This window comes from Emys orbicularis, chromosome 7, assembly GCF_028017835.1.
Source record: "Emys orbicularis isolate rEmyOrb1 chromosome 7, rEmyOrb1.hap1, whole genome shotgun sequence".
Lineage (NCBI taxonomy): Eukaryota > Metazoa > Chordata > Testudines > Emydidae > Emys > Emys orbicularis.
In genome coordinates this window covers 67,740,074-67,766,130 of record NC_088689.1, presented here as the reverse complement: position 1 = coordinate 67,766,130, position 26,057 = coordinate 67,740,074, and the positions used below count along the sequence as shown (strand labels likewise).

Here is a 26,057-nt window from a genome sequence, read left to right as displayed (position 1 = left end):
GTGGCTGCTGCATGGCTGAATGAGGAGGAAGAGCATTGCTCAAAGGCTGTCCAGCAGGTCCTACTTATCAGCAGGAAGTCTTCCACTAGGATGGCCTACTTAGCGAAGTGGAAGAGGTTTTCTGTGTGGTCCTCGGTCTGCAGGACCCATCTGGCGGGGCCTTCCATCCAGGACATCTTAGAGTACCTGCCACACCTTTAGAAATCAGGCTTGGCACTCAGTTCCCTGAGAGTGCACTTGGCAGCAATATCAGCATTTTATCCCCGCATCCAAGGGAAATCATTTCTTTCCAATTTTATGGTGACAAGTTTTCTCCAGTCCGAGACGCAGTCCCCCTGTGGTTTTAGCAGCTCTGAGGACGTCTCCATTTGAGCCTTTTGTATCCTGTCCTCTGCCCCTCCTGTCTCAGAAAACTGCAGTCTTGATAGCCATTACCTCTGCCAGGAGGGTGGATGAATTGAATGCCCTGATGGCGGAGCCCCTTTACATGCAGTTCTCCAGGGACAAGGTAATGCTCCGACCACACCCGAAGTTCTTATCCAAAGTGGTCTCCTAGTTTCATTTAAACCAGGCTGTATATTTGCCTGTGTTCTTCCCTAATCCACATTGCTTCCCGGAGGAGCAGTGCCTCCATATGTTAGACATTAGATGGTGTCTAGCCTTTTACCTGAACAGAACTGAACCATTCTATACTTCGCCTTGCCTGTTCTTGTCATATGCGGACCGTGTGAAAGGACAAGTGGGCTCTGCACAGGCCATCTCTAGATGGGTAACATTTTGTATCAGGACTACGTATGAGATAGTATCAGCAACGCCTCCTCAGCAGATATGAGCTCATTCGACGAGAGCACAGGCAGTGTTGGTAGTGTTCCTTAATGACATTTTCATATTAGACATTTGCAGAGCAGCCACATGATCGTCCATACACATTTACAGACCATTATAATTATGCGATCACTGCATCTTCCTGAGCACACTAATGTCAGAGCAATCCTGCGATACTTACTCTGATATATTCCAAGCCCCACCTCCTACAGGGAGTACTGCTTGTGATTCACCTACTTGGAATACACGTTTGCATCTGCTCAAAGAAGAAGAAACGGTTATTTACTGTAACTGTGGTTCTTTGAGATGTGATGCAGACATGTATTCCACAACCCACGCTCCGTCCCCTCTGCATTGAGGTCTTTCCCTGGACGTTTGTTGTGAAGGAATTGAGGGGGGTTGTGATGGCAGTGCCTCATAGCCAGGGAAGGAGCGACAGACACAAGACGTGAGCGCCACCCTTCTACGGGTACTGCTAGGCAAAAGTCTCCAGCTCCGGCATATGGGGTATGTACACACCTACCTGGAATACCCGTCTGCATCACATCTCGAAGAACCACAATTACAGTAAGTAACCATTTCTTATATTATGTCCGTTATTTCCTTAAAAGGAATAATATGCCAACTTATTATTTCCAGTAGTTATTCAGGCACTTTGATTTAAACACACTGCATTAGATGAAACAATAAAACAAGTTGATTAACTGCAAAGAGTTCGATTTAGGGTGACCAGACAGCAAGTGTGAAAAATCGGGACGGGGATGGGGGATAATAGAAGCCTATAAGAAAAAGACCCCAAAATCGGGACTGTCCCTATAAAATCGGGACATCTGGTCACCCTAATTATATTTGAAGTGTGTACAAGTAATGAGGCATAAAAGTCAGAAATGGTTACAAGAAAAATAAAGATAAAAAGCAACTGGTGCCTAACTTAACAAACTATGTAAAATTCAAAGCAAAGTTTTCTCACCACACGTTTTCAGCAGTCTTACTGACAAAACTTCTTAGGTCAGAACTCCTCCCCTAGTCCATCAGCTGCTTCTTTTGTCTCTTCAGATGCAGTGAATCAATGGGCAGAGAGAGAGAGAAGGGTGCCTTAGGTGTTTGTCCTTCCTTTTTATAGTTTCAGTCCCCTTCTTGAAAAACATTTCTAGCTGGTACCAAGAGACAAAAAGTCTGGGTGGAAGAATGTTCCCTGCTGCTTTTTTCTCACCTGTTTGAGCTTCTTTTGTTTTCCTTCCTGCTTGATGACTCTGTTTATGGCTTAAATGCAAAGTAAGCAGAGCACCCATTCCTTTGTTTCGGACAGACCTGTTTGGAACATGTGTTAATAACACCATATAGTGGAATCTTATAACTTCATATACAATGTTCCCACACATATTTTACCAGGACAATAATGACCAGCAAATTATGAGTTTTCAAATGATACTTCACAAGGCATACTTTATACTAAGATTATTACAATAGTATGTAGAGTGTGAACACCTGAGTATATTCTGTCACAATCATGAGTCCATTTGACTCGCTTAGTTGTCCACGCACAGCATAAGTAGTCTCTTGTCACTTCCTTAGTGTCCTTTAGATACTTGGACCAGCTGGCCCTAATGTAATTTAGATCTTGAAGTTGCATGTCTCTCAAGGTTGCTCAAGCTGGTGTAGTCTCTTTTCCGGCACTGGTCCGTATGTGTCTACAGCATCCACGTATACCTTTACATCATCTTTGGGCTAACGGGTAGTTGAGGGTGATGCTAGGATATGTGACAGAGTATCTGCTACTACCAGATTTTTCCCAGGAACATATTTAGCAATTGAGTTAAATTGCATTAACATTAGCAATAGACTTTCATGTCTCAGTGGTCTTGATCCAAGTGCTTGATCTTTTCCATTGATGAGCGTTATAAGTGGTTTATGATCTGTTATCAGTGTAAATGAATCCAGTCCACACAGGTAGCTGTAAAAGTTCTCACATATGCTTGCCAGGTGCTCCTTTTCAATCTGTGCATTTCGTTTGTCGGCTTCTGTGAGTGTGTGAAAGCAAAATGCATCTGGCTTCCACTCAGGTCCATGTTGCTACAACAATACACCACCTAGGGCATAGCTGCTTGGATCTGCGCTGACCCCCATTGTGGCTTTGTTCACATCACAATATTTGAGAACTTAGCTTACATAGCATTCCCCCTAGAGAGATACACTGGAAGTGTTCACTATAGGATCCTTTAATACCCTGCCAGGAATGGCTGTTGTGAGCTTAAATAAAGTGTGTTACATGTGGCACACACACAGGCTGAACAATCATATGGTTGAGCATTCATTACAGCAGCTTAATTGGAAATCTCTGTTTCTTCCCTTAGTACAAGAAATCCAAAGACATACGGACGATTCAGAATCGCATGAAGGAAATTGTGAATCACGTTGACAAGGTAACAATGAGGTATCCCCAGGCTGCAGTGAGAATGGGGTCCCGTCCTGCGATTCTTGCTCAGGCAAAGCTCCCAGAACTGCTAAGACCGTACCCACCAACTCCCATGTAGTAAGGCTGGCAGAACGTGTCCCATTTTTGCTTGCAACAATGAACTCTTGTTACACACATGAGTCAAAATACGAGGTCACTTTCCTGTTTAAGGGACAAAAGACCATTACTCCAGTTTTCAGCCTATATAAGAATAGAAACTGGGGCTGACTGGAATGTCTTCCTGTGCAAAGTACAGGGCCCATCTCAATCCTGCTAGGCAACCAACCAGATGGACAATTTATTAACACATTCTCTGTATAGTAGTGTTTGCGGAGGGTACTTTTGAGATACAGTTGTTTGCAGTGTGTAAGCAGCATGCTGGGCGGAGTACAGAATGGGAGAAACAGCACTTACAGACTCAGGGCCTGATCCAGCAGGGTCCTGAGCACTCTGGCCCCGATCCAGGAGAGCCCATAAGGATGTGATTACCTTTAAGCATATATGAAAACCCACTGATTTCACAAAGGCTGGCCTAAGGCTCAGGCCCTAGTGGGGCTGCTGCTGGGTGCCCGCTAGTACTGCATGTCATGCCATTGTCTAGCCCTAAACTAGTCTGGGAGGGTTCAGTTCTCCTCAGAGCAGCACAAGTGCCCTTCCCATTGCTTTCGGGATTGCCAAATCTTGTGGCCCAGAGCTGCAGGCCAAACAAGAATGGTGAAAACCACCGGGGTGTTAAAAGCTGCTCTCAAATGTGACGGGTCCCTCTGATAGGGATCCACAGGCAGAGCCTGGCCTGTGGGGGAAGTAGCGCTAGAGTCTATGGGATCGGAATTGCATTCTGAGTAAAAGCGATGACTTGTCCCTCTCCCAGAGGGGCACAAGGCTCAGGTACCAAGCCCCCGTCCTGAGTGCTGCCAAGTGCCATCTTTGTGTGGAGGGATTCTGTCTCCTGCAGTCCAGCTCTAATACAGTCTCTCTTTCTGCTGCAGCTTTATCAGACTCTCAATATCCGTGTGGCCTTGATAGGCCTGGAAGTCTGGAGTTACAAAGACAAGATCACTGTGAGTCCAAACCCAGACACCACACTGGACAATTTTCTTCATTGGCGAGAGACTGAACTGTTACAGAAGAAGAAACATGACAATGCCCAACTGATCACGTAAGCGCTGCCATTACACTGCTCGCAACATGAACCAAAGCTGCTGACTGCGGGCACGGGGCGCCAGGGGAGCCCAACGCAGGGCTGAGGTACTTACAGTATCTGACGCAGTAGGAATACCCAGATGTGTTCTAATGTCAGTTGCTGGGTTTAGCATGCGGATGCTGGGTGGTATTGATGGCCTGTGATCCAGAAAGTCAGACTGGGTGGCCCCTTCTGGCCTTAGACTCTATCACTCTGAACTCTGTGTGGTAGTGCTAGCGTGGTAGGACTGGTCAGAGAGAGCAGTGCAGGCATCTGACAGGGCTGGTGCTAGCTGCTTCAGAGGGCGGGGCAAGAACCATGAAGTGGCCAGTTCTGGGATAACCTGCCCACAAGTGACATGCCTTCCTGACCTCCATCAATTAAGTCTTGGTCATGCCTCAGAGCAGGAGGATTTAGATCTCTTGCAAATTTTTGGTGTAAAAGGAGATGCTGCTGGTGGGGGTCCTGGTTTGCTGGGAGCTGCTGGTGTAGCTGTGGGGTTGCTAGTGTAGCTGGGGAGAGCCTGGAGGGCACTGGGGTGGCTAGGGGGACACCTGGGGTGGCTAGGGGGAGTTTGGCTAGCTGGGATATGTGGGGAGTGGTATGTAGATAGGGCTATAGTTGATGTGGTGCACTGTGTCTGGGGGACACAGCACCAACACTAGTGTGCTGTGCCACTGGCCGTGGATGTGGCAATGCTGCATGAGGCCACAATACTAATTGTGGATGATGTTTGTCCTTTTATGAGTGTTTTGCCTTCCTGCAGAGGCATAGACTTCCAAGGCACGACGGTGGGGCTGGCCAAGAAATATGCAATGTGCACCAGGGACTCAGGAGGAGTAAATCAGGTGGGGCTTTATAACTGTTTCCATTCTAAACAATAGAAGAGGGACAGAAGTGAGATCCCAGAGCTGGGGGATCGCCAGGGCCTGGTGGCAGAGAAATCACCCTCTGCTTCTGGCTGATCTCTACTGTTGGCTTCATGTCTCCCCATGATCTTCATATCTCCCCATCAAACTGAAGACTCTCTGTGCTTTGCCTTTCTGGCTATGAGTGACACATGCTCATGCAGCCAGGGAGGGGCTATCTCCAGCTCTATCCAGCTGTAGGCCTCTCTGTGCTGGCTCAGGGAAATCAGAAAGGCCAAATCCTGCCCAAATGGCACAATCGATTGTGATCTGTGACCTGAACACTTAGGGCCACAATCAGCTGCCTGTGAGCAACTTCGATTGGTTTGACCAGACTTGACCCTGGGGGTGCTGCAGGTACCCACCATCGACATGGACAGAGATGTATGGCAGGTGAGTGGCTCCTGAGTAGCCTGGAGCTTTCTCTGGGGTGGAATGTACAATGTTCAAACTCTTTTTACAAATGTTTCAAACACATGGAAAGAGCCCAGCTGCGCTCCCAAAGCTGCTACAGTGACACAAGACCTTCCCTCTGCTCCTTTCCCTTTTAGCTGCCTGGGACTTGATCTATATATAAAAAAAATCAGACTCTTTGAATGTTCCCCTTCACCCATTCTCTATCCCCACCCAAGCTTCTCAGCCCAAGAAGTGAGCCCTCAGGAACTTAAATTGTTATTAAATCTCCATTTGGGTCCACGCTGTTGTTTTCTGTATTTACTGGAATTGTAGTAGTTGACTTCTGGTTTTCTAGCCAATTAGGGCAGCTGTGGAGCTTGATTTCAGAGGAAACATAAGAATGGCCATACTGGGTCAGATGAATCGTCCATGTACCCCAGTATCTTGTCTTCTGACAGTGGCTGCTACCAGATGCTTCAGAGGGAGTGAACAGAACAGGGCAATTACCGAGTTAACCATCCCCTGTCATCTTGTCCCATCTTCTGGCAGTCAGACGCTTAGGGACACCCAGAGCATGAGGTTGCATCACGGACCATCTTGGCTTATAGCTATTGTTGGACCTATCCTCCATGAACGTACCTAATTCTTTTTTTAACCCAATTATACTTTGGCCTTCACATCATCCCATGGCAACGAGTTCCACAGGTTGACTGTGCGTTGTGTGAAGAAGTACGTCCTTCTGTTTGTTTGAAACCTGCTGCCTATTAATATCATTAGGTGACCATGGTTCTTGTACTATGTGAAGGGGTAAATAAAACTACCTTATTCATTTTCTTCACATCATTCATGATTTTATAGACCTCTATAATAGCCCCCCTAAGTCAGCTCTTTTCTAAGCTGAACGGTCCCAGTCTTTTTGATCTCTCCTCATGTGGAAGCTGTTCCATACCACCAATCATTTTTGTTCCCCTTCTTTGTACCATTTCTAATAGATCTTTTTTGAGATGGGGTAACCAGAATTGCATGCAGTATTCAAGACATGGTCATATCATGGATTTATATAGTGGCATTTTGATATTTACTGTTTTATTATCTACCCCTTTCCTAATGGTTCATAACATTCTGCTAGCTTTTTTGACTGTCGCTGCACATTGAGCGGCTGTTTTCAAAGAACTATCCGCAATGACTCCAAGATTTCTCACTAGAGTGGTAACAGCTGATTTACACCCCATACTTTTTTATGTATCGTTGGGATTATGTTTTCCAATGTACATTACTTTGCATTTATCAACACTGAATTTCATCTGCCATTTTGTTGCTCAGTCACCCAGTTTTGTAAGATCCCTTTGGAACTCTTTGCAGTCTGCTTTGGACTTCAGTATCTTGATTAATTTTGTATCACATGGAAACTGTGCCACCTTGCTCTTTACCTCTTTTTCCAGATCATTTATGAATATGTTGGACAGCACTGGTCCCAATACAGATCCCTGGGGGACACTACTAATTACTTCTCTCCATTTTGAAAACTGACCATTTATTCCCACCCTTGTTTCTTGTCTTTTAACTAGTTACTCATCAATGAGAGAACCTTCCCTCTTATCCCATGACTGCTTACTTTTCTTAGGAGCCTTTGTTGAGAGATCTTGTTAAGGGCTTTCTGAAAGTCCAAGTACACTATATCCACTGGATCACCCTTGTCCAAATATTGGTTGACCCCTTTAAAGAATTCTAGTACATTGGTGAGGCATGATTTCCTTTTATAAAAGTCACGTTGACTCTTCCCCAACAAATTGTGTTCATCTATGTGTCTGATAAATCTGTTCTGTACTATAGTTTCAACCAGTTTTCCTGGTACTGAAGTTAGGCTTACCCGCCTGTAATTGCCAAGATCGCTTCTGGAGCATTTTAAAAAAGTTTGCATCACATTATCTATCTTCCAGTCATCTGGTACAGAACCTGATTTAAGCGATAGGCTGCATACCACAGTTAGTAGTTCTGCAATTTCATATTTGAGTTCCTTCAGAACTCTTGGATGAATCCCACTTGATTATGGGGACTTATTACTGTTTAATTATCGGTTTGTTCCAAAACCTTCTCTACTAATACCTCAATCAGGGACAGTTCCTCAGATTTATCACCTAAGAAGAATGGCTCAAGTGTGGAAATCTCCCTCACATCCTCTGCATTGAGGACTGATGCAAAGAATTCATTTAGCTTCTCCACAATGGCCTTGTCTTTCTTGAGTGCTCCTTCAGCACCTTGATTGTCTAGTGGCCCCACTGATTTTTTGGCAGGCTTCCAGCTTCTGATGTACTTTAAAAAAAATTTTGCTGTTAGTTTTTGTGTCTTTTGCTAGATGCTCTTCAGATTCTTTTTTAGCCTGTCTAATTATACTTTTATACTTGATTTGTTTATGTTCCTTTCAATTTTTCTTAGTAGGATTTGACTTCTGATTTTTAAAGGATGCCTTTTTAACTCTAACTGCCTCTTTTACTCTGTTGTTAGTGCCATTTTTTGGTCCTCTTACAATTTTTTTTTTTTTTTTTTTGTGGTACACATTTAATTTGTGCCTCTATTATGGTGTTTTAAAAAAAAAATTCCATGCAGTTTGCAGATATTTCACTCTTGTGACTGTTCCTTTTAATTTCCATTTAACTAGCTTCCTCATTTTTGTGTAGTTCCCCTTTTTGAAGTTAAATGCTTCTGTGGTGGGGGCTTCTTTGGTATTCCTCTCCCACAAGGATGTTAAATTTAATTACATTATGGTCGCTATGACTGAGCAGTTCACCTATATTCACCTCTTGGACCAGACCCTGTGCGCCACTTAGGACTAAATCAAGAATTGCCTCTCCCCTTGTGGGTTCAAGGACTAGCTACTAGCTATTCACCTACATTAATGGTGTCTAGAAATTTTATTTGTTTTCCATCCTGAGGTGACGTACCCCAGTCAGTATGCGGATAGTTCAAATCCTCCTTTATTATTGAGTTTTCTATTTTGTAGCCTCTCTGATCTCACTGAGCATTTCAAAATCACCGTCACCATCCTGGTCAGGTGGTCGATAGTATATTCCTACTGCTATAGTCTTATTATTCAAACATGGAATTTCTATCCATAGAGTGTCTATGGTACAGTTTGATTCATTTAAGATATTTACTATATTTGACTCTATACTTTCTGTTACATAGAGTGCCTCTTCCCCACGAGCATGACCTTCTCTGTAATTCCTGTATATTTTATACCCTGGTATTATCATGTCCCATTGATTATCATCAGTCCACCAAGTTTATGTGATGCCTGTTGTATCAATATCCTCATTTAATACCAAGTTCACTCATTCTAGTATTTAGACTTCTAGCATTTGTATAGAAGCACTTATAAAATTTGTCAATATTTAGTTGTCTGCCTTCATGTGATGTAATTGAATGGGACTTTTTTTCATTTGACTGTTTCTCTTCAGCTCCTATCTGTACTTTATAAACTTCTATCCTTTCCTCTTTACTAGGATATAGAGATTTCCTTTTAATAGAGACATCTCTTAGGGGAGGATCTATCTGAACTGTGTGCTCCTCCACACTTGTTAGTTTTCCCCTAGGCTTTAGTTTACAAACTCCTCTATGACCTTTTTAATTTTACCTGCCAGCAGTCTGGTTCCGTTTTGGTTTAGGTGGAGCCCACCCTTCCTGTATAGTCTCCTCCTTTCCCAAAAGGCTCCCCAGTTCCTAATAAATCTAAATCCCTTCTCCCTACACCACCATCTCATCCATGCATTGAGACCCTGCAGTTCTGCCTGTCTAACTGGCCCTGCACTTGCAAGCATGTCAGAGAATGCTACTATGGAGGCCCTGGCCTTCAATCTCTTACCTAGCAGCCTACATTTATCTTGACATTGAACCAGGCAAGAAACTATGGTGATGGGCATGGTAGAAACCCTAAGAAAGATAGGACTGAAGCATTTGGTATCCACTAGCCTGCACCCTTCTTGTTGTTGCATAGGACCACAGTTTGAATCCTATAGGAGCTGCCTCAACTGTGGCTCATGAGATGGGACACAACCTGGGAATGTCTCATGATGAAGATGTTGATGGCTGCAGCTGCTTGGCCCCAAAGATCGATGGAGGATGCGTTATGGCAGCTAGTGTTGGGTAAGGAGAACACAAAGAGAATGGCCATGGGCGTCGGGCATTACTGTCCAGTGTACATATTGAGCTCGGATTGAACACATCAGGCTGGTGCCCCAATAGTTAAGGTACTCACTTCCATTGAAATCAATGGTAGCACTCTTATGGACTTTAGTGAGAGCAGATTGAGTCCTCATAGACATTTTCTTCTTCAGCTTTGTTTTTTGGAAGGTTAGACTCACAGATGTTTTAGATGTGAAGGGGTGGATGGTGTTGTTCAGGTAGTGCTGGTAAAAATGGAGCTTTTACCCAGAAAGTGCAGTTTGCCATAATGCCTGTTTTTCTTTCCCTCCAGCATGATTTACCCAAAGTACTTCAGCAGCTGCAGTGTAAGTGACCTGCAGAAGTTTCTAAGTGATCCCCGGACTAGCTGCTTACTGAATATCCCCAAGGCTGATGAGCTGTACGGGGTGCCTGTCTGTGGAAACCAGTTTATAGAGCGAGGGGAACAGTGTGATTGTGGGACATCCAAGGTATGTTGACTCCCACTGGGAGATTTTAAATAAGGGAAGGGAAGTGTGGCAGCAGAACTGTGGATTTGATCTGGAACCCATATGCCCTGCCGCTGCATATGAGCTGACCAGAGCCAGTGAGCTGTTTTTGATGCTGCAAGGAGATTTCCAGAGCCCTGCTGCTGTAGTTGCCTGATGAATAACGCTTCCTTCCTGTGTTCTTCACTCGGTGTTGCACATATTTCTGCTTAAAAGTGACTTGTGAAAGATGTTTTGCATCTTGAGTTTGTGTTTTGCTTCTTTGTGCTGGATACAGAGGGCCAGAGAAGCTGTTTTTTTTTTTTTTTTTTTTTTTTTTTTTTTAAATAGTGGTTTCTTCTGCTTGTTTCAGCTTCACACATGGCAAATCTGGCTTCCCTAGTTGTGTTTGAGGACTTTCTGGGTGACATGGAGCATATGATTCTTACTATGTATATTATAGAAGTGCCTGAAGGCCTCAACCAAGATCAGAGTCTCACTGTGCCAGGCACTGTGCATACACCTAGTGAGGGACAGTCCCTGTCCCAAACAGCTCACAGTCTGACCAGAGCAGATGACAGAGAGTAGAGGAAGGGTTCAGACACACAGGCAGAGGCCAGGCAAGGAAGGATCTGCCAGTGCTGGGTTAGGGCCAGCATTTTGTTGGGTTTTATTTTGGCATGAAGATCCCTCACCCTCAAATGACTGGAGACAGGGCTGGCTCTGGCTTTTTTGCCGCCCCAGGCAAAAAAGCCTCCGGCCGCCCCCCACCCCCCAGTGCGGCAGGGGAGGGCGCGGGGGGGAGGGCGGCCGGAGCCCTGGGAGGAGGGCGGCGAGCCCGGCCGGGGCTCCGCTCTCCCCGGCGGCCAGAGTGCCGGGGAGAGGGCGGCGAGCCCCGGCTGGGTCTCCGCTCTCCCCGGCGGCCAGAGCGCCGGGGGGAGGGCGGTGAGCCCCGGCAAGGGCTCCGCTCTCCCCGGCGGCCAGGGGGAGGGTGCCGGGGGGGAGGGCGGCCGGAGCCCTGGGAGGAGGGCGGAGTGCCCCGGCCGGGGCTCCGCTCTCCCCGGCGGCGAGCCCCGGCCGGGGCTCCGCTCTCCCCGGCGGCCAGAGCGCCGGGGGGAGGGCGGCGAGCCCGGCCGTGGCCCCGCTCTCCCCGGTGGCCGGAGCACTGCGCCGCCCCCCTCCAGGTGCCGCCCCAAGCACAAGCTTGGTGGGCTGGTGCCTGGAGCCGGCCCTGACTGGAGAGGGTGAGAGGGAGGGACATCTGGCCTCCATTTACCCCTTCCACTCAGGTGTGGGGTGAACACCCCATCACAGGTGGTATGAAGGTGCATGTAGCAGTCTCACTTATTCCCATTTCTATGCTTACTGCATCTCAGGGCCAGGGCGCCCCCTTCAGGGGCATCAGGGAATCAGCGTGCACGCTGGGTTGGTCTGTCATATATACCGGCTGGCGGCTGGGCAACAGAGCAAGTAATAGGCCAGACCTCCTGGATGAGGACTGAGCAGGCAAACAGTCTATAACTCAGGCCTCCTGGCCTAAGGGCTAGCGCTCAACCAGCCCCGAGTGCAGGGCTGGAGTTAGGGGACCCAGGTCCACCCTGCTCCACCAGGTCCCAGTCCAGGGCCCTAGAAGCAACGGGTGGTCCTGTCGCGGGGTTGGCAGGGAAACATGGGGTCACTGCCTCACCTCCTGGTGACACAACAGGACCCATGTCTCATTTCCCTGGGCTTCTTCCTACCGGTGTCTGGTGGGGCAGTGCCGCAGCTGCTAGGAGCTGGTTCCCAGCTCCCATGCCGAGCAGCTTGCTCTCCACTCCCTCTTCGGGTTTCTCAGTCTCCCGGGACAGTGGTTTGCCTTCTCTCCAAACTGGCTCCAGAGAGTTGTCGCCCACCACAGCCTATCATGGGCTCTGCTGGCGGTTCAGCTCCCTGGGAAGGACTTCTGGCTCTTTCCCTGGTCTGGCTCCAGCTGAGCCGCAGGACCCTACTCTTATACTGCCTGTTCCACCCCTGCACTTCCTGCGAAGGGGATGGTGCACGGTTAGCTGAGCCCAGCAGGGTGAGTTAACCCCCCTCTGTCTCGGAATGAGGCCACTCTGCCTCATTACACCATTACAGCAGAATCGTTTATTTCCATAACCAAGAAAAAGCGATACTGGTATAAGGCATTTCATACCAGTATAACCTACAAGGCATTGCACGGATTTAACTGCATATCTTTAATTTGGTACAGAAAATGTGAGTTCCAGCCCCAGGAAGCCATGAAGGGTACATATCCACTTTCTTTTCCTTTGCGGGTCCCCTTTAAAGCACAGGTCTGCTTTCTGTATGGAACTAGAATTGGTCCAATAAACTGGTTCCTTAATCTCTTCACAAGTAGAAGTGCCGAGTTTTGGTTGCTGTTGTTTGTGGGCTCTTATTATTTGCTATTCATGTGCATTTGGGTGGGTGCTGGATATTTATAAAATGTGCAGAAATGCCCCAAGGTTCGTGAATTTTAGCACAGTCCGTCACAGATCATTGTCAGGAGTTGCGGCATTAACGCTTAGAGTTGTCTTCAGCCAGTCTCAGGCCAAGCCCTCCTGTACATTTTTTCCCATGTTAATAAAAACAACTATTCAGAATGACTCTGTATTCTGTCCATTCCCACCAGTGCAGAGGCTCTGTGGTAAGAACCCTTGCTGCACACTCTGGTAGATAAGGGAGAAGTTCCCTCTAGCACTTCCTCCTCAGCTGCCTGTTTTCAGCAGCTGCCCAAATCTTCTTCAGATCTTTGGTATCTTTCTGATTAATGCCAGGAATTTGGTCAAGGAGCAATGACTGCAGAAACCTCTCCAGGCCACGCCTGTCTTCTCTCTCTCTCTCCTGTAAAAAGAACGAGGAGTACCTGTGGCAGCTTAGAGACTAACAAATTTGTTAGTCTCTAAGCTGCCACAGGTACTCCTCGTTCTTTCTGCTGATACAGACTAACACAGTACCACTCTGAAATCTCTCTCCTGTGACTCACATCTTCTTAATGCACCCTTTCCGTCCAGTGGGCAGAGGGTTTGGCAATATACCCTCTATGCTGCCGGAGCCCTGCCCTCTCTAGCAAGCAGTATAGAAGAAGTGGCGTTTCACACCTTCCCATGGTGTTTAGTTTGTAATCTTGTGTCCAGGTTTGGATTTAGATTTTTGAACTAGTCAATTAAGCAAATCACTCCAGGGTAGCCAGTCTGCAAAGCACAGTTTTTCTCATCCCTGACCTGAAAGTCAGCCAGAGGGATATAGCAGCACAGAGTCATCCAAGGATCAATAGGCAGATGTTTTGTTCTCCTGGTGCTCACAGAAGGATGTTATCCTGCTGTTTATCTATTCCCAGCTGCTCCCGCCCTGTTACTGGCTGTGTCTTCCTGGGAGGGTGCTGGCCTGCTATTCTGACATCTTTTCTGTAACATGGGGATAACAATACTTCCCCTTCATTGTATAGTGCTTTGGGACCCATAGATAAAGCATGCTATAGAAGAGCTAAGGATGATTATAATAACTATGTCCAAAGTCAGAAGCTAGTAACAGATTCCTGTGTGGGTAGGAATGTGCCATACATGTAACTTCACAGTGTACTCACAGGAGAAAATAGTGCCATTTCTACCTACGTCCCCCAGTGGTGCCACACAACAGGAGACGTACACAGCCCTTTTGCAGGAGCCCCCCTTGGTGATGTTCAAAGGGTTGCTGATTTTAGGAGGTTCTCCAGGTGACTCACTGCTCCCATCCCCAGTGTATCCGTTCCCCAACCCACGTGTGTTGTGTTTGTTGTTAGGAATGCAGGGATCCCTGCTGCAATGCCACCACCTGCCGACTAAGTGACGGAGCAGAATGTGCTCAGGGAGAATGCTGCCAACATTGTAAGGTAAAATCAGTCTCCAGACGACGTCTGCTAGGAGCTGCCTTGGGGGAGTCTGGCTGATTGACAACTGGGGAAAAGGGCCCAAAGAAATGAAACGAGGCCAATTCCCCAGCCCTGCTAAAGTGCCCAGCACATGGGTGCATGAACGTGATATTTCCTGGCTTTATGGTCAGCATATTTCTCCTCAAGGTAAGAGTTTAAGTAAGCCCGACACGCACATGCTACTGCCAGGTTATCGGGTAGAAAGCTATGAAGCCACTGGGATGCTCACAGATGTGCACAAACATGTCTGGCTTCTCAGATAACTCCTGGCTACACCAAAGCAACCATACAGCTCTCTGAGTCAAGGTCTTTGTCCCAGGGGTCCCAAAGGCTGCCAGTCAATAGCATTGTAGCCCTAATTAAATGGATTAAAAACTGACTGACTGACTGAATGTAGGCTACACTTACAGCCTGGGGGGCTGCTTTTTGGAAAGCAAGGGCTAAAAAAGGGACCTAGAGTCATGATAGGAACCAGCTGAACATGAGCTGTCAGTGTGATGCTGTACCTAGGGGTATGTCTGCACAGGACCTGGGGAGGTATAATTCCCAGCCCAAGTGGATAGATGAGCTCACGTGCTAAAAATAGCTGTGTGACCAGGCAGCAGCTCTGGCCAGCCACCGGGGTACAATCCCGTCTGACCCCAGGGGTACATACTCTGGCTTCTAGCCTGAGCCACCACCTGTGCTGCCGGAGCCACAGTTCTGTTTTTAGCGCACTAGCTTGAGCAGAGCTAGCATGCATATGTCTGCCTGGGCTGGAAATCACACCTACTGTGTAGACCTATCCTGAGGGGGCGAATGTGATCATTGGCTGTATAAGCAGGGGAATATTGAGCAGTAGCAAGGAGATGGTGTTATCTCTGCATATGGCATGAATGTATCTTGCGTCCAGTTCTGATGTCCACACTTCAGAAAGGGTATTGAAAAATTGAAAGGGGTTCAGAAAAGAGCCGCAACAATGATCTGAGTTCTGGAAAACTTGCCGGCCAAGGAAAGACTTAGGAAGCTCAATTTATTTAATTTACCCAAGAAAAGGTTAAAAAGTGACTTGATCAAAGTCTATTAGTAACTACATGGGGAGAAGACTTTTGCAGAGGGATCTTTAGTTTAGCAGACAAAGGCAGAATGAGATCCAGTGACTGGAAGCTGAAGCTAAAGACAAATTCAGACTAGACATAAAGCTCAGTTTTTAACAGTTTTAAAGTCAGACGGGAGGGTAATTAACCATTGGAACAGCTGATGTAGGAACGTGGTAGATGCTCCATCATTTGTAGTCTTTAAAATCAGTACAGAATGTCTTAGTACGAGACATCCTCTAGCTGAACCACAAGATATGGTTCTGAAACAGGAATTACTGGTGGCCATTCCTGTTATTCAGGAAGTCACACTAGATGATCATAATGGTCCTGTCTGGCCTTAACAGCTGTGACTCTGTGGTTAAGAAAAGGTAGTTGAACTCAGTTGCTTCCGGATAACATTGTACAAATTGTTAAGGCGAACAGGTTGGGTGTGAGTCACTGAGGAAGGGTCACGTTACAAGTGGTTGAATGTCTCCAGGCCCAGCTCACATGCTAAGGATGTGTTTTCACTTTCCTGGTGCCAGCAGTATTCACCCATGACCACCTGATGTTGAAGACTGCAGGGTAGGGCTTAGCACAACTCCCCAAAGTCATGTTCCAACCCCAGGTAGTTCCCTGACTATGGGTCAGACCCTACACTGAAGTCTATACCAGAGCTCCAATTGGCCTTGACTTCAGTGGGACCAGGATCAGCCCTTCCCACTCTGCCAGATCAGCAAGCCAGCCAGGGAATGCGGAAGGCTAGGGTGCAACCTGACTGATGGGCACTCACTGACACCTTCTGCCCTCCCTCCCCCCCGTTCCTTGGGGACTGTGTTTGTGTTTGCTAAGGTGAAGGCTGCTGGTGTGTTGTGTCGTGCCAGTAAGAACAGCTGTGATCTGCCCGAGCACTGCACTGGCCTCTCAGCGGAGTGCCCGGAGGACGTCTTCCAAGAGAATGGTGTGCCGTGCCAGTATGGGAATGGCTACTGTTACAACGGGGTGTGCCCCTCGCACAGCGAGCACTGCCGCACGCTCTGGGGCGCAGGTAACATGGCTCTTTGCATGCGCTCCTTCAGCTCCATGCTCACAAGGCGAGCTCATGCCAGTGCAGTTCTGTGTGCATCCATTGCTGAGGCTGCAGCACATAGACTGGGGGCCCAGGTCTCCTTCAATGCTCTCGTGGGACATGCACCCACTCATCCCAGTAGTGTGCATGGTACTTGGCAGGCTAGTTGCTGTAACCCAGCAAAGTCGAGGGCAGTGGCTTGCACTCTGAACTTTAGGCCACTAGTTTAGGAAGCTACAGATGGGCCCAGGCCTGACTAGTTTGGCCTTGGCCTCTCTGTGACTCAGTTTCCCCACTTCACTGTGTGCAGGACAGGAGGGATTGGTGATGCTAAATCAACCACCCTGGCCACTAAGTTTGGGGGCTTCAAAGTACCTTAAGTCAGGCACCTGAGATCGGAGGCTCCCGGATTCTATGGCTGCTTCTGAAAGTATTTGCCTTAATGTTTATGAAGAGCTTTGAGATCTTGGATGGAAGGCACTAGGGACGGGCATTATTTTATCACTAGTTCCTGACAGAAGGGTGATGTGGGTTAGGAGGTGCCCAGTGGAGTGGAGGGAACTGGGGAGCCCCAGAGTCACCTGCCAAAGGAAGAGGGTGGTGGAGGAAGTTTTTGACATGCCTGGTGTGGGGGGGAAAGGTGGGAAGAGGTGTCACCCCATGAGGTGTGTTGCTGCTCACACAGGCTCAGGTTAGCTTGCCTTTGTGAAACTCCAGTGTCAGCTCTTCTCTGTGTCCCTGCAGAGGCTCAGGTGGCCCCTGATATCTGCTTTGAGCACAATGGCCGCCAGAAGGACCTGCATTGCCTGACAGAGAACGGGAAAAGGCCCTGCAACCCAAAGTAAGGAACTGAAGCACCCAGTGCCAAGGGTGTGTGAGTCTGTGCGTGGGACTGGAGTCATTGAGAGCTGGTCCGGAGCGATAGGGAATCTCCACTGGGAGGAGGCATTGTCATTGTGAGCCAGTCCTGAGGGGGAGGGGATCTCTGTGGGGCGAAGGTGGAGTCATTGTGAACTGGTCCCATTGGAGAGAGGATCTCTGTGGAGAGGGGGCAGAGTCACTGTGAGCTGGTCCTGTGGACAGAGGCGTAGCCATGTGGAGGGAACAGGGGCAGCAATAAAAAAAAGGCACCACCCGCTGCGGCGCTTTTACTCACCCGGCAGCGCTCCGGGTATTTGGCGGCGGGCCCTTCACTTGCTCCAGGTGTCTTCGGCGGCACTAAAGGTCCCGCCGCCGAAATGCCGCCCAAGACCCGCAGCGAGTGAAGGTCCTGCCGCCGAAGACCCGGAGCGCCGCTGGGTGAGTAAAATAAAAGCGCCGCAGCGGGTGGTGCCTTTTTTTTTTTTTTTTTTTTTTTATCGCTCCCCTGGGTGAGTAAAAAGGCGCCAAGAAATTGACAAGGCGCCACTTGTGCTCAGTAGGGGAGCAGCCGCTTCCCCCCTAGCTACGCTACTGCCTGTAGCAGAGGCTTCTGCGAGTCATCCTGTATCCTCCTGGAGCTCCAAACTCTAGCTATCTCCATTGACTCTTCTCCTCTTCTTGTAGGACTAGCCATTCTTCTCTTCTTCCTTGCCCTCCCACTTCATGTTGCTGCCTGTGTGCAGCACCCTGCCGCTGTAAGGTCTGTAGTGTAGACATAGCAAGGTGAAAGAGAGTATGACTGGGAATCCCCAGTTGTCGTGGATTTCTGCCCTTCTGAGTCCTGATGTAATTTCCCCCAACTCCTCTTTTTTTTAAGTTAGGGCAGAGAGATTGTGGAAAATTGCAGCTTGTAGCCTTTGAGTATGAGTTCTGAATGCTCTCTGGCTTTTTTGTTAATTAAATTTTTCTGATGATAACCATGAAATTTCACAATTAGGTCTCTGGGTCTATTAGAAGGCCTAGCTGGAGGGGCGGAGGGGAGGAGCAGCACTCTATGTGCTCTCTCCACTGGCACCTCTCTCAGAGAGCTCAGATTTAACAATTCCTCAATCACTGTTTTTACATGCCAGATTGGATTTCCTCCTTCAGTGTTTTCAGGCAGTCCCTTAATTCTTGTGTTCCATCTCCCTCTGTTTTCTGAATCATGAAGTTTAAGCTGCATCTTTCTCTCTCTCTCTCTGCTCCATCCGTGCCATGCAGCTCTGTCTCTCTGAGGCCAGTCTAGCACAGTGACTTTCTCTTCCAAATCAGTAACTTCCTTCTTTACTGCTAGACTCTTGGTCCTCTCTCATGGCCTCAAACTCAAGAGATCATCTCCAGAATGTCCAGTTTGGTGGCCATTTGTTTTTTCCCAGCCCTGGCTTGGCTGCCAAGTATTCACTTGGAATCTGAGATGTCTCTCCATGCTGCAAGCTGGAAACACCCTTCTTAGCGAGGTATCTATGTAAATCTTCAGATTTCTTTGAAGAATCCATTCTCTGCAACTCTGTGCTCTTTTTTTGGGAGGAGAAGGTTAGTCAGTTTCAGGGGTCAGTGGAGGAAGATTACTTTGATATCCCCACAGAGCTCAGGCTTCAGGCAGCAATGTTACTCTGGGCCCCTGCTGGTCTCTGACATGGACATTTTACAGTAATTCCTGCTAGGATCCTGGCAGTGTAGTGCAAGCTGCACAGCTTGGAGCTGCCCTACTGGCTCCCAGCATCCGGCCATGGAGCCTGGCCAAGTGTGTGGGGTCCAGAAGGAGAGAGGGAGGGAGGAGCCCTTCACTACTAGGGGGCCAGCCCCAGTGCGATGCATCAGTGCTGACCTGAACTGTTAGGCAGCTCTTTGGTGGTGTGTGCAACAGGAATTGGTGATGTCTGTCCAAAAACTGCTGAGCTGGGCCTGCTCACACCCCTGCCCTCACAACTGGTCAGACACTGAGCTCCCCTCTCCCCCTAGAGATGGTTTCCTGCAGGTCAGAGCTGAGGCCCCTAGGTGGGTGGGGGCGCTATGCTGGGCCCAGACATCTGCAAGGGCTGCTGAGCAGGACCTTTTGCTAGCACTGAGCCCACCTTCCAGGCAAAGGCAGAGGAGTTGTCCCACATTGGCACAGGCTGTGGGGTGCGAGGCTTTGGGGCCGTGCCAAAGCTAAGGTGAGATGAGACCCAAGCACGCTCATTCCTGCCGTTTACTTTTCCTGCAGAGACGTTAAGTGTGGCACGCTGCATTGCCTGAGTGGGAACAGGAACCCCATTGGAGGGGGTGGCGTCTACTCCCTGTCTCTCGGGAGGGTGACCTGCAAAGTAGCTATCACTGTCAAGGAAGAAAGTGACATGGTGGCGAATCTTGTGCTGGTGCCAACGGGCACCAAGTGTGGGGAGGAAATGGTGAGCACCCTGCGCCCGCTGCCGCTATTCTTGTCCGCTGGGCTGGTGACATGTGCTTTGCTTTGCGGGTGCTGGGGAAGGATGGGTTTGCCATGGGACCTGCTGGAGAGGAGGGAAAGGTCAGCAGCAAGGAGGTAACATAGCTGCTGAGTTGCTGTCTGTGCTGAGGCTGACGTGTGGCTGTGAGTGCAGGATGGGTGATGCCGTATACACGGTGCTAAAAGCATTATACCTTCTCATTCCAGGTCTGCTATGCTGGGCGCTGCCAGGACCTCCTGATTTACGGTGCCAAAAACTGCTCTGCAAAGTGCAACGGTCATGGGGTAGGTTCAGGCCATGGAAAGGGCACGGCATCACACAGAGGTGCTGGTGTAGCCACGATCCCCTGGGTGTCCTCTGACTGTACAGGAGCGACTGTGCCTCAGATCCCCCAGCTGTAACATCGGAGCACTGATTGTGTTGTAGAGTGCTGGGAGGTGTGTGGGTGAAAGATGCTAAGTATTGTTCCTGACAGGGCTTCGCCCAGACACCCCATGTGTCTGTGAGCGCACACAGCAGACATGAACGTACTCTGTGCCACTGCCATGCACTGCTGGACCCCTGGGACCATCTCACATGGGTTCTTGGTGCTTCACAGACCTTCCTTTCTATCTGTCCACACCCCATTCTGTGTCTGATGTTAGAGCAGCTCTCCCCGTCCTGCAGCACCGCACGTCCCGCCCTTAGTCTGCAGTACCTCGGTGCTGATGTCTGCTCCTGTGATCTGCTGGCAAATGCAGCCTTTCAGCTAGCAACCCGGCATATTCCCAAGACCCACAGGGTCCATTTGCTATGTCTGTCTACGCCAGTCATGATGTCTCTTTTCATGTCGCACTATCACAGCATTGCCTCCCTCAGAGCACATGGTCACAGGCCACCCACGGCTGGGCTGTGTGGTTACTGTGTGGTAACAGGGCCCTCGTCCCCTCGTCCCGCAGCACTTCGCTTTTCTCAGCATGTCCACCCTGAAGGAACGGATCAGGCCACATTCCCATGGTCTTGTGCTCTGCCTGTCGCTGGGCACTTTGGTTCAGGGAGCAATTTGGCCCAAGTTGGGAGGGAACATTTTCTGCCATTGAGTTCAGCAGAACTTCCTTTCCTCCAGCAGCTGTGATTGTGGGAGGCGCTGCCTGAGTGGGACATCTGTGAGCTGTTCACAGGTGCTGAGATGGGGCAGTTGGACTGTTCCAGACGCTGGTGCTGAGTGCAACAAATGGGACACAGCAGCATCACACGCTGGTGCATGTCAGACAGACAGGCACTGTCTGGGCTGATTCCCGGGTGATGCCAGCGTGAGTCACTCATACTCTGCTTCAGGAGAACAGACTCTTGCTGTCAGTATCTGTGCAGTAATGATAATTCACCAGTCGTGATCCTGAGGCCAGAGCAAATGTGCAGCAGTTACAAGGGGCCCAATCCTGCTGCCTGCTCAGTAAAGCCAAACTGCTGCTGAAGCCGATGGGAGTGTGACCTGGGTAGAGGCTGCAGGATTGAGCCCAAACCCTCCCCTTGTAAAGCACGGTCAGAAGGTCAGAGTTGCTGCCTGGTCCCTAACCCTGCCGGATTGGATTTCAGGTCTGCAATCACAAGCGGGAATGCCACTGTGAGCCCGGCTGGGCTGCGCCCTACTGCGAGCGGAAGCTCTCGGAGATTGCATCAGGTACAGCGCTCACTAGGGCCAGGAGGGCAGGGCTTGGGATGGACCTGCTGGAGGAAACAGCTGGGCTGCAGGCAGTAGCAATGTCCTGACTGTGATGTCTGATAGGCTGGGCAACGCGCTCCTTTCAGGAGCTGTTTAGATTGGCCAAAGCCCTGGAAAACAATGGACAGTCTGGCCCTGCCCTGCTCACCAGGGGATGGGCTGGGATAAGTGACTGAATTCCCCAAACCAAACCCCTGAGTCACCTAGCCCTGGTGAAGGGAACAGCCCCTGCCCTGATCCCTCTCTCTGGCTCTCGACAGCTGGAAGCAGCGTGGTTGTTGCAGCCGTGCTGACAGTGGTGGTGCTGGTAGCCATGCTGACCATCGGAGGCTTTGTGTTCTACAGAGGCAATGGGAAGAAATACTTCCAGAAAGGGTAAGACTCCTGCTACTGTACCGTGCCCCCACAGAGCTCAGTCCCCACGGCAGGCAGCTCCTCTGATTCGCTGGGATACACAATAGCCAGATTCCACGGTGAGGAGCAAGCGACAGGCTGATTGGACAGCTGGATGGACAGACTGAATCAATATGGTTGCTTGACTCTCTCCATACCAATCCACTGGCCATTAGTACTTGTGCCTGACTCCAGATATCCAGGTGCTTGTCTGAGTCCTGTGCTGACAGGCAAGTGTCCCCATGCTTTCCCCTGTCCCCTATGGCCTGCGGGAGAGAAGAGTTCATTCCCCCATGGCCTATCCAACCCTAGCCCTTCAGCCGAGGCTGCTGACCAGTGGGTCAATTTGTCCTGGTGGTTTTTGTCATGGTGACCTGCACTGACAAGCTCAGCCCCATGCCCAGAGGAGTCACTGTCTGGCCATCATATGGGAGCTGATGTTGTTCACGAAGCCCCTGCTCTGGGTTCTGATCAGTGACAGGCATGGGAAGCTGTATGCCCCAAATCCCTGAAATACCACCCCTTCACCCACCCTTTGGAGACCTCTCCTGGCCTGCCCCTCTGGGCTCTTCCTTCCTACACCCCCACCGCCTTCATCTGCTGCCTGCTGGTGGGTGCTTGGTCACTGAGCAGCCTGCTCAGGAGGACACGGTAGGAGTGGGGTGGGTGCAGGTCCTGTCCACTCCTTGTTTGACAGCAGGAGCTTCTGATGGGCCTCCCTGCTAAGCGAGCACCCCCCGGAGAGTGTGGTATGCTTCCCACCCCCCTGCATGGGCTGCCCTGGGCAGGGCCTAGCTGTTTGTACTCGTCCTGCAGTGCCGTCAGTCCCTGTGCTCTCACCAAACAGGGAGCTGCAGGTCCTGGCGCTGACAGGGCCCTGCCAATGTCCTCTCTAGGCAGGAGGGGAATACTGAGGGTATTGGGGAGGGGCCGGGCACAGGGCCAAAGAGCTGCTCTCTGTTCTCTGCTGCTCTCGTTCACTCACAACTGCATTTTCTCACCAATGTGCCCGGAGCGATGCCTGGGCCAGGTATGACACCCCTGACCTGAAGCAGTGGGAGGGTGCAGTAGCTTCTCTGAGGGTGTAAGCCCCTCTTTGTGTTGAACCAGAAAGAGGTGGGCCAATGCTCCCTCTCCTTCCTACCCCAGGGCTGAGAAGCCCCAGCCCAAAGGCCATTTGGGGGAAGCTGCTACATGACTATGAGGAGGGCTTAGAATCGCAGGCCTCCCCACCCCACCGCCCTTGGGTGCTGGTCCCAGCCTGGACATCACCTGGTGGTTTTAGGGCTTCTTGGGAGGGGCAGGCTGATGGGGAGTTACAGACACAACAGGAATGAGAGGCGAACCTGAAGGAGCAGCAATATCCCAGTATGTGTAACAGACTGTGAGGGTGTCCCACTCCCATGGCACCTCCTCCCTCTCCCCATCCCCTCATCGCAGGCTCCTGGGGCTGGGACCAGTGCACTGTAGAGTGCCCGGCACAATGGGGCCCCGATCATGTCTGGGTTACAATCCTCAGGCTGAGGCTCTGTGCGCTTCAGGGGATTGGCAGTTAGTAGCCATTGTTATAAAAGCAGTAGCTCCATGCCAGGAGTGTCTGCCAAGCACCTGGGATTCCCAGCTGGCCTCTCAGCGCCCCAAGGCACAACCACACCTTGGCCGCTGCGATTGCTCACAGCACTTACCGAATGTGAGGTGGCAGAGCCACGATGTGCCGGAAAGGGAGAGGACTGACAGTGCGAGTGAGCAGCACAGGGCTGGGTTTGCTCCTGTGATTCACAGCTGGGCACTCAGCTGTGTGGACGGGCTTACAGCAGTCCCAAGCACACACCCACTTGGGCTTTTCCCCAGTCAGGCATGAGGAAGCAATCGAGACATACCCTGTCATACTCTGCATGGCAACACACAAGCCCGGTTGTGCCCTCTTCCAGGGAGCACTCTGCATCCAGGTTTGGGACAGAGCAGCTAAGCGTGTTCATACAACTGATGGGGCTGTTCCATGCAAAGCCTGGGGGATATTAGAATATAGGACACAGAGTTGGAAGGGGTCCCCTGGGGCATAGTGTCCAGTCCCTGGTATCACAGGTAACTCCAGCATCTCATCCGCTTCAGAAACTTACCCGGCTCCAGCCTCAAATGAGTTTGGTTTCTTGCCCCCACTGCTCCTGTTGGGTGGCTGTTCCTGAACCTCACCCTCTGATGGTTAGAAACTTCTTCTCATTTCCAGCCGCAATTTGTTCATGGCCAGTATATCCCTATTTGTTCTTGTGCCCACACTGTCCTTTAGCTTCAGAAACCCTGGTGTTTGCCCCGATGGATTTGTAGAGAGTAGTCAGAATCTCTCGCAGCCTGCATTTTGCTAGGCTCAACAAGCCAAGTTCTTGCAATCTCCTCTCCTCTCATAAGACAGGCCCTTTGTTCCCCTGATCATCCTATTAGCTCGACTCTGCACCTGTTCCAGTGTGGATTCGTCTGTCTTGTATGTGGCTGACCCGAACTGTACACAGGATTCCAGATAAGAGCTCACCAGTGCCTTGTAGAATGGCATTAATACTTCCCTTTTTGTACTGGAAATGCCTCACCTGATACATACATGACTTTTTAACAGCTGCATGAGACCATTCCCTCAGAACCTGGAAAATTTGTCAGTGGGGTTGGAACTTCCCTATTGATCTCTGCCCAAAGAGTCACTTAGGAGCTGGGTGCAGGATAAATGAACGAATCTCTCCTGCCGGTGGCTGAGCTGTGTGACTGTGTGCCGCGCAGGATGAGTCAAAGACCCAGACGGGGTTGGAGCAGAATCCATTTTAATTTCCCCTTTTTAAAAGAAATTTAAAAAATAATCAGAAATTTACGCAGCCCCCTCACCCACTCCCTCCGCCCTCCCAAAACTACATCATTCCAGTGCTGCAGCTGGGAAAGGTAATTCACTACCTGAAGGAGCTCTTAGTTTAATTTAGCATTATTTTTCAATCATTTAATTGGTGTAATTAAAATGGTCACTATACCCTTTAGAAGTAAGAATCAATGTTCAAAGGAGTTATAGAATGTGTTGCCCACGTTTCTAAATTGGAGAAAACACAATCTCTGGATTCCAAGGTGATGAGTATGGGATAGACGGACAGGCAGACCTGTTAGCTCTACAGCTCAGGTAATTGAGGATTTGAACTGGTACAAAGTCACTTCAGGCAGAAACAGGAATAGCACCCAGGTCTCTGCCTTGCATGGCCGTGTAGCAGTAGGTGAAAGCTCTCTGTGAAATGGGGCTGTGCCTGCACCTCCCCCACCCCAAACCACCGTGATCCTCGCAGCATGGTTGATCCTGTCTCCACATTCATGGTCACATACGGTCGGCTATGCAGGCTGGCTTTGTAGTTGAGGCATCAGAGATCTGCATTTTGGCCCAATCCCACACCCGCTGTGATGCTGAGCAATTGCTTTAAGCTCAAGTTTCCAAAGATGGCCACTGCCTGTTGTGGAGTTCAGTTATTTTTGCAATAAAGTGATTAAAATGCTGGGTTTGTTTTTAAAAACCGGAAAAAAGAAAATGAGCCCTTGTGCCCAGTAATCAGCATTTAATGGTGACGTCGTCATACTCTGTGGTGAAACAAGACTGGCCGTCCTTTCCAGTCCCTTGGGACACATTTTGAGGTCCCTGATATTGATATACATCCGTCTTTCCGGATCTGACCTTTTCTACAATATATGGTTTTTCATGAGTAGTGTTGAAAAGCGTATTATTCTCCCTTGTCTATGACATAGCACGTTTTAGGGCAAGGTGGCAGCAGGGCCCTGGTGAATCCTGGGCTGTTCTGTGCCTCACTGCCAAAGAGCCACTGGGCTGTTCAGCAGACCTCAAAATTGGGGGCCTTTGAGTGAAATCAAACCAGAGGGAAAATATGGCTGTGGCTCTTTTTTGTGTGTTTTTCAGGAGGATTGTGACCAACACCACCAACGGGCTCTCCAACCCCATGTTTCAAGAGGGCAGCAATACCAGGAAAGTGAGGCATGAGCTGCAGAGTTGCGACATCAGCAGCCCAAATCTTATCTCTACAACCTCAGACCTGAAGAGCCCCAGGTCTGTGTACGTGCCCATGACTCCCAGCAGGCCGCCGCCTGAGGTATGTGTGGCCCAGGCAGCCTGGGGAGCAGGAGGGCA

At 49.6% G+C, this 26,057-nt stretch overlaps 1 protein-coding gene across 1 annotated transcript in view; it reads left to right on the top strand.

Annotated features, from left to right (window-relative positions):
- ADAM8 (ADAM metallopeptidase domain 8) overlaps window positions 1-26,057 on the top strand; it is an 84,323-nt gene that overhangs the window by 46,812 nt on the left and 11,454 nt on the right. The window contains exons 8-20 of the mRNA XM_065407479.1: window positions 3,180-3,248; window positions 4,270-4,439; window positions 5,230-5,311; window positions 9,762-9,910; window positions 10,242-10,419; window positions 14,219-14,308; window positions 16,258-16,453; window positions 17,219-17,315; window positions 19,581-19,764; window positions 20,010-20,087; window positions 21,379-21,463; window positions 21,766-21,880; window positions 25,830-26,019. Of these exons, the coding sequence (XP_065263551.1) occupies window positions 3,180-3,248; window positions 4,270-4,439; window positions 5,230-5,311; window positions 9,762-9,910; window positions 10,242-10,419; window positions 14,219-14,308; window positions 16,258-16,453; window positions 17,219-17,315; window positions 19,581-19,764; window positions 20,010-20,087; window positions 21,379-21,463; window positions 21,766-21,880; window positions 25,830-26,019 (1,683 nt within the window). The remainder of the gene's footprint in view (window positions 1-3,179; window positions 3,249-4,269; window positions 4,440-5,229; window positions 5,312-9,761; window positions 9,911-10,241; window positions 10,420-14,218; window positions 14,309-16,257; window positions 16,454-17,218; window positions 17,316-19,580; window positions 19,765-20,009; window positions 20,088-21,378; window positions 21,464-21,765; window positions 21,881-25,829; window positions 26,020-26,057) is intronic.